Source organism: Rutidosis leptorrhynchoides, chromosome 10 (assembly GCF_046630445.1).
Source record: "Rutidosis leptorrhynchoides isolate AG116_Rl617_1_P2 chromosome 10, CSIRO_AGI_Rlap_v1, whole genome shotgun sequence".
NCBI classification, from domain to species: domain Eukaryota; kingdom Viridiplantae; phylum Streptophyta; class Magnoliopsida; order Asterales; family Asteraceae; genus Rutidosis; species Rutidosis leptorrhynchoides.
In genome coordinates this window covers 350,926,362-350,937,180 of record NC_092342.1, presented here as the reverse complement: position 1 = coordinate 350,937,180, position 10,819 = coordinate 350,926,362, and the positions used below count along the sequence as shown (strand labels likewise).

At 34.3% G+C, this 10,819-nt stretch overlaps 1 protein-coding gene and 1 pseudogene across 1 annotated transcript; one reads left to right on the top strand and one right to left on the bottom strand.

Annotated features, from left to right (window-relative positions):
- The first annotated feature begins 212 nt into the window (after positions 1-212).
- Positions 213-4,741, top strand: LOC139873356 (hexokinase-2-like). The gene is made up of 9 exons (XM_071861285.1): positions 213-715; positions 1,703-1,847; positions 1,965-2,147; positions 2,721-2,795; positions 3,076-3,231; positions 3,348-3,446; positions 3,541-3,671; positions 3,889-3,970; positions 4,065-4,741. The coding sequence occupies exons 1-9, from the start codon at positions 444-446 to the stop codon at positions 4,398-4,400; spliced, it is 1,479 nt and encodes a 492-aa protein (XP_071717386.1). The 5' UTR covers positions 213-443; the 3' UTR covers positions 4,401-4,741.
- Positions 4,742-5,616: 875 nt separating this feature from the next.
- Positions 5,617-10,590, bottom strand: LOC139871489 (peroxisomal fatty acid beta-oxidation multifunctional protein AIM1-like; annotated as a pseudogene).
- Between the last annotated feature and the right edge of the window lie 229 nt (positions 10,591-10,819).

The window sequence follows — 10,819 nt, the reverse complement described above, 5'->3', positions numbered from 1 at the left end:
AGAAAAAGAAAAAGAAAAAAAAAAGAAGATATACGTTTTATAATAGTCATTGAATTGATGATTGATTGATTGTCGAAATAAAATAAGAGATCCTCGAATTTTGGGAAGATAAGATTACGTATTACTCCGTTTGTATTTAGTAAAATTTATTGGCATATATAAACAAATCTTGTCTCTTTCCATCTGTTGCTTCACCGATGTTATTCTTTTTTAACCCTCATATCATTTAACAAACACAGTACTTCATTCATGCCCCCAAAATCCTATGTCCTTTTTAAGATTTCCCATTTTCTTATTACACCAGCAAATCAAATTCAATAAAGTTCAAATCTTTTCTATTTAAACGTTAATTTAATCAAAAGGGTATCTTAAATCTTCTATTTTTGCATCTGGGTTTCTCATATTTTTTCGATCTGTGCGTGTAAATTGTTCAATTTGATAATATGGGTAAAGTAACGGTGGCAGCGGCAGTGGTGTGCGCCGCTGCTATTTCTGCGGCGGCTATATTGGTGGTCCGTCACCGGATGAAGAATTCCGGCAAGTGGGCAAAGACTATGGAGATTTTGAAAGATTTTGAAGATAAGTGTGGAACTCCGATTGCAAAACTCCGGCAGGTGGCTGATGCCATGACGGTGGAGATGCATGCCGGACTTGCTTCCGACGGCGGTAGCAAACTCAAGATGTTAATCAGCTATGTTGACAATCTTCCCACTGGGTATATACCTCTTTTTAACTATATCTATATATCTGTACATTAATTACTGTTGGGGAATATTCATCACAACCTGAATTATTAAGATTTGATTTGAAATGGTGGTAGTGGTTTAAGTTGACCGTTTTTTATTATGACTATTTGGATATGGATTTAATCATTTCTTCAATAAAGTTTCAAAATTGGTGTGTGATTTAAGTTACTATTATTCAGGTAGTGCTTTTAGCCTTTTACCTTCAGATGGACAGATTTGTTCACATAAAGTTTATAACTTTAAAGTTGTCCCTAAAGTTCAGGTTAAACTTTGATTAAATTTCACACTTTTGGTGTAAGGTATCTGTGCTAATTGCTTAGGTTTTATGATGTATCAGTAAGTGGATAATGACATGTTTCTAATAATGTAATTAGTCAATTATAAATACTGATTGTTATGATTTAAAGCCATAGTTATCAGTTATATTTAGTGTCAAAATTATCAGATTTAGACAATTAGATAAGGCGTGGTTTGGAAAACTGACTATTCATTATACTCCATGTTAAAGTACCAAACTTTCATGCTTTAAGCAACTATCATCTGATTTTGATGTTTCATAGTCTAATAGTCATTTTGAAATTGAGTAAACGACATCCAAACACAAAGGTTTATATAAAGAAAATCTTTATTGGTGAAAATATAAAGTAATCTTTAAGCATTAATGAAGTACTTTAGGATCAAATCAACGACTTTGCGGTTACACTTTAAGCAATTTGAACCAAATCATGATTAAAATCTTACAAGTTAGTACGTTGGTATTTGTTAAATACCTTTGGAGTTGTATATGCATCTTGAAAGTGTCAGTAGTCCCTGTTTGAAGAGTTAGAATTAGAAAACCAAGTAGTTAGATTATTAGTAGTTGATTAAAGCTAATGAAAGGCATGTAATCTTACAATTTTAACTAATAAATTTCGTGTATCTAAGATATTTCGTGGCTCCATTTGTTCTATTTCTAGGGATGAAACGGGGATCTTTTATGCTCTGGATCTCGGTGGCACAAACTTCCGCGTGCTTCGTGTGAAGTTAGGTGGAGTACATAATGTGAAGAAAGAATTTGAAGAAGTTCAAATTCCTCCAAACCTCATGATCGGGAAATGTGAAGTGAGTTTTTTTTAACCTCCTTTTGCTATTTGCTATTGAATTCAAAGGAAAAGGAAATTTAATTACTCTTGTTTAAAAGATTTCATGTGATTATAGGGTAGTTTTTTCGTGCTTTAGGATTTATTTGATTTTATTGCTGGAGAACTTGCGAAATTTGTGGCAACGGAGGGCGAAGATATGCATATTCCACCTGGCACACAACGGGAACTAGGGTTTACTTTTTCATTTCCCGTCAAACAATCGTCCATTGCAGGAGGAACTCTTGTTAGATGGACAAAAGGCTTCAATATTGAAGATGCTGTGAGTATTATATACATATTCTTTTTACTCCTTAGTCTTTTGTATATTTGTAGTAGTAGATATCCACAAACGAATGATATACAAATAAAAGAATATTAAGATGATAAGTTGATAACCGAGGAAGATGAGTCTTTTTATTTCGGCTAGTTTCAAGTCGAATTGCAATTTTACCTGTTGTAATTGTTCGAGACATGTTATAGAATTTGTTACTCGGTAGTTCGTAAGCGTATATTATACATTTTACCATAGTCGAATATTGTTTTCTTCATCATTTTTAAGAAGGATGTCAAAGCCATTAATCCCGGACTAGTCTGGCGGGACATTTTAGGGACTAATCAGTCAAGTCGGATAATAGTTGGACATTACCAACTTTGATTGTAGATGACCTACATTGACCAGTTTTGGTTGAATAACTCGTCTTTGTACTAATTATACCGACTTTAACCGAGTAAATTGGACTTTTGACAACTTTGACCAAAAAATTGACCAAGTCGGAGACTAGTCAACTACTTTAAAATCCGACTAGTCAGGGACTTTTACAACCGTGGTCTTTAATTGTTAACTTTCTAACAGGTTGGGCAAGACATCGTTGAAGAGTTAACAAAAGCCATGGAAAGGGTTGGGCTTGATATGCGCGTTTCTGCATTGGTAATTTGATTTTTCACTTATTATCTATATTGTGGCTCTTTTCTTTTATAATTTATAGCACCTTGCACTATTTCAACTAGTCCCGTACAATGAAGAATGTTAAAGGATCAAATAGTAGACTTAGGCCCCGTTTAGCTCACGGATTCCAATGGAATTCCGGCGAAATTGGAATTGAATATAGACACGCGTCTAAATTCAATTTCGATTTTGACGGAATCCCATTAGATTCCGTGAGCCAAACGGGGCCTTAATGTTTATAATTTAATATTTGGAAATGCAGGTCAATGATACAGTTGGAACCTTAGCCGGAGGCAGATATAGTAGCAATGATGTAATTGCAGCTGTGATATTAGGTACCGGAACAAATGCAGCGTATGTCGAGCGTGCAAATGCAATCCCCAAATGGCAAGGTCTGCTTCCTCGATCTGGAGAGATGGTTAGTAACTTGTGTATGTTTCTTTGATAGCAGTGGCAAATTTTTGTTCGTTTACTTACAATTATTGTTGTGTTATAACATGGATTGGTTACGGTTATGGTTGTTTATGTGTGAAGGTTATAAACATGGAATGGGGCAACTTTCGGTCATCGCATCTCCCTTTGACAGAGTTCGATGAAAGTCTTGACACCGAAAGCTTAAATCCCGGAGAGCAGGTATACATTTTCATATAAAAAAGGCCTACGAACCATATGATTTTTTAAGTGGTTTTATTGATATCCAGCTTATATTTTAATTATTTTGAATCAGATATTTGAAAAGATAATATCTGGAATGTATTTGGGAGAAATTGTGAGACGAGTCTTGTTGAAGATGGCTGTAGAATCAGAGTTTTTTGGTGAAACTGTGCCATCCAAACTTGAAAAGCCCTTCATATTGAGGTACTTATTATCTTCAACATGTCAAATCAATTTGTTTAAACGGGTCAAAAACTACCCAAAAAGCCTTTAATGTGTTCGTCATTATAAATTATAATTTGGGTCAAAACTACCCAAATAGCCTTCACAATTATACTTAATATGATCAGATTGGTCATCAATATAGTATGTTTACAATGTTAAATGTTACATTTACATAACACTTTTGATATAAATGTAGGACCCCCGATATGTCTGCAATGCATCATGACTGTACTGCTGACCTCAGAGTGGTTGCAGTCAAGTTAAAAGACATACTTGAGGTGCTTATTTGTGCCTATCAGTTACTGATTGTGGTGGGCCTTATTTATATTTTAAAATGTAATAATTATTAATATTAATGTGGTTTGAGTGTAGATATCAAACACTTCTCTAAAGATGAGGAAAGTAATCGTGACACTTTGTGAAATTGTTGCGACACGTGGCGCTCGTCTCTCAGCTGCAGGAATTTTAGGAATCCTCAAAAAAATCGGAAGAGATACGATTAAAGGCGAAGAAAACCAAAAATCCATCATAGCGATGGATGGTGGTTTGTTCGAACACTACACTAAATTCAGGGAAGCAATGCAATGCGGTCTAAACGAGTTGTTAGGAGAAGCTTCTAGTAACATCGTTATCGAGCTATCAAATGATGGTTCGGGCCTTGGGGCTGCTCTTCTTGCAGCCTCTCATTCTCAGTATCGCGAATACTGAGCCCGCATAGACTTGTATCGTTTTTGTACAATGGTTTTTGGATTATGGATTTCGAGGACTTTTTGGTTTTTGATATTTTTGTTTGCAAGAGTCCCTTTAAGTTATGGGGTATGCAACATGCAATTGTGTCACATGGAATTGTATGTTGTTTTAAGATATATTAGCGAATAAAGTCGAGTATTAGAACTCTATATATACTGAAATGTTGAGAGTCCTAGAAACAGTCTGCGTTGCGTTTATGGGGAACTGAGGGAAATTTAACTACTTTGTAGGTGAACTGTATTCTGATGGTTGTTATATGTATTTATCCGTTACGCTCAAATATAACAGCTGATCAATTTGTACGATACATAAAATAGTTCAAATTGACCTTTTCCTGAGCCGCCCATAAAGATCTCATAATATCCTGTGAACATGATTTTGGAATTCCTCGTTTCTATTTGTTTCAAGAACCTGAAAAGAAGAAACAACCTTATCTTAATTAATCAAGTATTACAATAAAATAAACAAGACCAAGTATTAAAAGTTGGGTGTATGTAACAATAAAAGTTGTGTAGAGACATACCTCATTCAATTTGTAGTCCTCTTAGAGAATAATGGAGAGGTGTCAGAGTTTAGTGCGTCTCCAGGCACAAAATTAGTTTGGAGTGATGCTAATGTAATGTAAAATAAGTTGGAGTTGGCCTCTTTAGATAGCCAAGAAATCTCTTTCCAGTTTAAGTCATCAAGTTGTTTGAATTTAAGAGTAAACGAAAAATTTTAAAAAAGCAAGAAGATAGTCTCGTACCCGACGGTTTGTCCTTGGAATTTTTCAAGAAAAGATGGAGTGTCTTAAAGAAGATATGATGTCTATAATGCTACAATTTTATGCAAATACGTCTTGAAAAGATCTATTCTCGAATTCTCACATGATTGGTGTAATGGGTTGGGATTAAATGAGTCAAAGTTTTGGAGCAAATTTGGGCCGGCTTCCATATGGGCAATTTGGACCTCTCGGAATGAGTTGATTTTTATAGGTTTTTACATCTGTTGGGCTGCAAGCGTAGAGCGTATAAAGTTAAAGATGTTTCAATGGTTAGTTAATCTAGTGTGATATGTACTCCAAGGCTTTTGTTTCCTTTAGCAAGTGGGTAGTAATAATGTAAAGTGTAAACCCAGCTTGTATCGTCATGTACTCTACAGCTTTCACTATTTCGTGAAAAAGTTTATATTAATTTCATTCTCTGTTTTTTTGCCAAAAATAAAAATAAAAAATTAATGACTCCAAAAAAGGAACAGATCGATCTAATTGCAAGCCACGTCGAGCAGGCATTAGGCCAGGCAATTCATCCCCACCAATAAATTTAACACGAGCAACACTAAGTACGAGACCAAAAAGCATGAGCAGACTTAAGAGCATGAAACCAAATACCCATGGTCCAGCAAATGTGTAAATCAACTCCTCAAATGTTGTATAACAGTGTGACATGTGGTATCTTTTCTTTTTTCCACTCTCACACTTTAAACTCCCCAAACACAAATATATGTAAAAATTGTACCATTGGGTCCTCTCCAAACGTGTTTGGCTCCTTTTAATTTTAGTCTAAACCCGTTTGGATCCAACTTCTTTTAAAAAGCCCAATAACTCTATCTGCTAATGAAATCATCGTAAGTTTTTCAATATTCACTATTTTTTTTTATTTTTTTATTTTACATTTTTGCGATTTATGTTAGGTTTGAAGTACCAGAAGTTGGTGATTCATCTGTTACGCATGTTGGTCTCTATTACTTAAGAAATTAAAGTAGCTCGTCCAAGATTATTCGTTGCTAAATCTGAAACAAAAACTTTTTATCTTAGTAGACCAATTAACTATTTGGTGTATTATTTAAACAAAACCGATATCACTTGATGGTTTATTGAAGTGCTGATGGCATATATATAGATATAGGTGAATCCTGTTCAAATTCATAAATGTAGAGTTTTTTTATTTATGTTTGATGAAATGGTCAGTGTAGTAGTTGATGAATGATGATGTTGCTTGTTATATATCATGAGTGTAAAAGTATTTACTGTTTGCCTAGCCCATGTATCTTTATACAACTGTTACTATATGATTTTGTGTACATTTACTAGTTTTATCTAATTGCATTTACAAATTTTATTGACCTCTCCGTTTGAAATTCTCAGGACTAACCTTCCGCAGCAGATCGGTCAGCAGACCCAACAGCAGATCCCTCAGCATAATGTGATTAATGGGTCAGTGAATTTGAATTAGTTAAATAATTTTATTTAATGATAACCATAGCTTGATGTTTTTAGATCTCCCTCCCATGTTTAATGGGTCAGTGAACTTGAATTAGTTAAATAAAAAAGAAAGGGTCCGTACCCATTTGTTTTACTCTAGCTTTATCATTCTCTTTCAAAAAACTCTAACCCTCCCTTTTTTCTTTTATCGGTTGAATCTGTCTATTCTAATTGATAAGGTATGTTCTCGATTTAATGATTCTCGTAAATTTTATACTTACAGTTATTGTAAGATATTTGTGTATAAAAATACATGTGGCGTTGACATGGACAATAGTTTTAAATCTCTGCATACAGTAGGCTTTTTAATTTATTTTGATGAAAGTGTTAGTAATCTAAAACTAAAGATGGAAGCACTTACAATACTATATATATGTTGTAATTTTTTCACCTTAAAATATATATTCGTAGTCGCTTACATCTGTCAATTTCATTTTATGTGTGGTTTAATAGTTTAATAATGGAAATATTACTGATATGCTTTGTTTGCGCTAAAAATTTTACTTATTAAAGCTTAATTAATGTATTTTGAATTATATAATCCTACATAATACGAACATTGTATGCTAAATAATTGTTTGGTCAGAGGTCAAATCTTTTATAATGATTTTCGGCTTTAAACTAAACCGAACCGAATTTGAATTCGGTTTTCGGTTTTGCCTTAAAAAATTTCAAAACCGAATAAACCGAAAACCGAACCGATGAAGACCCCTACATTTATTGATCTTGTTAATCTGACCGTTCAAATTTTTATATAGGGTTCTTAGGTGTCAGGCCGCGATCGCTGTTGCCGTTGTTTTTCAGCAGAGCGCGGCGTTTACGCAGAAGCTCGAGAAGAACATAATGATGCATATTGCGATGGTTGTTTTCTTCATGTGTGTGTGTATTGGATTCTTGTTTTATTGGTTTGGGATTGTGGGCGTGGCACAACCCAGGCGCTTGATCCGCTGGCTCTTTATTGGAGCATATTATGTCGCCTCCTTCGCCACGCTCGCGGCTTTGATCAGTCAGTGGATCTTCTAGGGTGTTCTTTCGAAATAGTTTCCTTTAATGTGTTCTATGGATGGAATTTCTTAATAGTATAGATTACGAAAATGAAGTGGTAAATTAAAGCGTAGGTGGTCATAACTGGCAGAAACAGCAATATACACGTTTGATATTTCAATCTTGGATAGTTCAATCATGAACAGGCGAAAAACTCGATAGGTTTATAAAAACTTATTCTGATAACAAGAAAACGACTAGTCTTTTTTATTCGCATTGCTCAACACGATAGGTTTTTTATTCACGGTGTCATATCCATATTGTAATTTGATTGATTCCCCACCGTTTCTTACAGACGCGCCCTTGAACTTGCAGACGTCGAAATTGGGGCACTCTACAGAAACCATAAACATATTATAAATTGACTTAATTACACGAATGGTCACTGTGGTTTGTCAAATTTTGCAACTTTAGTCATTATGGTATTTTTTTTTTCAAGTTTAGTCACTGGGGTTTCAAAAAGTTACAATTTTAGTCACTGAAGCTCACAGACGTTCATTTGATCCGTTAAGTAGCAGTCACGTGCCAAGCATGTGAGGGTATATTTGTCATTTTACTTCTTATATCAGGTTTTCCCCCTTTTCCATCTGAAACCCTAATTTCATGAAAAGCCTAATATATACCACCTACCATCTAAAATTCAAAACTAAAAGAAAATTACTCCTATTTTCATTCTTCGTTATCTTTAATCTTCTCAAATCAGAATATAACCATTTGGTTGCTCGTTCAGAATATAACCATTTGGTGGCTTAGGTAGCTTTATATCTTCTTCCAATTTACTACCAATTTTTGTAAAACAAAGATCTTTGAAACAAAAATGGCTTCTTACAAATTATTACCATAATGGCTTCTTGTTGTTTGTAAACGAATCTGAGCAAAATCCGAAACAAGATCTTTGAATTTGATACCCATCGTTACATCGTTGGAACCTACAAACAAGTTTAGATCTGAATCAAAATAGGAGCAAGAGACCGGTGATGGTTGGTTGCGTCGTTGCCGCCATCTCTTCCTCACCATTTTCATTCAAATTGAAGCAAGATCGGAGTACGAACAAAGTATCGCCGCCACTTCGTTAAGATTTGGTTCGCGAACCACCGAAAGTACAACTGCCGTCTTCAGGTATACGAACTCCGGGACGGCCACCGGAAAAACGATTTGACTCCGGAACTGTGCTGTTGTTATGAAACGAATTGGTTCTTAGTAATTGTTATAGACTTGTTAATAATAATATGTATATTTCTTAATATGTATATTTAACACACGAATTGATTGATCAAAAACATTTAATTAATTTTTTTTTTTATTGCTGTGATTGTTGGTATATTGAAATTGAATGTGATTATAGGTGGTGTATATTAGGGTTGAGATGAAATTAGGGTTTCAGATGGAAAGGGAGAAAAAATCTGATATAAGGTTTAAGTAAAATGACAAATATACCCTCACATGCTCGGCACGTGACTGCTACTTAACGGATCAAATGAACGTCTGTGAGCTTTAGTGACTAAATTTGTAACTTTTTGAAACCCCAGTGACTAAACTTGCAAAAAAAATACTATAGTGACTAAAGTTGCAATATTTGACAAATCACAGTGACTATTCGTGTAATTAAGTCTTATAAATTTATAATCATGTGTCAACAAAACATGCCAAGAAACTCAATAGAGAATTGTAAGGTTTGTACTCACCAACGGGACACTGTTTTTGGCTCTTTCTTCAAGAAATTTTAATGGCTTATAGAAGTTGCCGTACTTTTCAGACCATTTTTTTGAGACTTGAGTTTATGTGTTTAGCCCCAATTAAGTCTCTCCAGAACACAATACCATCACTAGAATTAAACATAAAAACAAGTAAGACCTATTTCGTTTGTGGCATACATTAATTAGAAAAAAAATGTAAATTGTAACAATGAACTAACCGGTGAGAAGGAAAACTCATCCCAAGAACAGATGCAACATCAAGATCGGATGCCCGAACCACTACTCCTTCCTCCAGAACCCGACAAGCCTCATTCACCACGGGAAACAGTACCATTTCTACTATTTCTTGATCTGTAACAGTTATAGGCTGCCCAATATATTTCAAGAAGCAATTATTTACAGGTTTCCGCTTCCCACTTGACAGTCAATATGGGTAGGGCGAGTAACGGGTCAAACTGGGTCATCTTTAGTTTTCTACTTCACACTTGACAGTCAACATGGGTAGGATAAGTTACGGGTCAAATTGAGCTGTTTAAGATTGTGTTCACGTCTAAACGTATATTGGTCCATTTTTTTGAAGAGGATCAAACTTTGGGTGACGTTCAAACGCGCTTGGCCCTCTCAACTCAGTGCTATTTTAGGTATTTTTTACACATTTGAGATAACACATGACCCAAATCAGCCCACTTAAAACAATATTAACATTTATTGCCTCACGTTTTTTTTCTCTATCAAAACGCATGATGTATGTTTTTTTTTTTTTTAACAGAAACGAACAATGTGTGTACTGGTAGGAAATTAGAAGGTTAGTATTTTTTTTAATTTTTTTTTTATTTTTGTGGAACTAAAAAAAGGTTACCTTCCCATCGGGCATCATGTTGACTAGTTTTTTCGACTCTTCAATGATCGGCAACACATCGGGGTCGGGTTTTGGCTTGCTACCTTTTGTGTGGATATGATATCCTTTTCCGTTATTTTTACCTAACAGCAATCTGAGTGAGCAAATGAGTGTTGTTTACAACATCATAAAAGATAATATATAATCGTGAAAAGAAAATAAAAAAGAAATTACCATTTCGTCCACTTTGAATGAGGTCAACTATGGGATTCTTTAAACTTCAAAATCCATTGTACTACATCCTTTGATTTCATACAACAAAAACATCACTATATCACTATCACTATATATATTATATATTATTATTATTATTATTATATACATTAAAAGAGAGTCTCGATTAACTAATAAATGTTTTCAAAACCCTCTTAATTACCGTTAGATTAGAAAATTACGTTACAATACCCTTTAATCTAATGGTCCATGTTTATCCTCTTTCATTATTAAGTAATAAATAAATCAAAAACGTCTCATAATATACCTAAAATACCCTTAA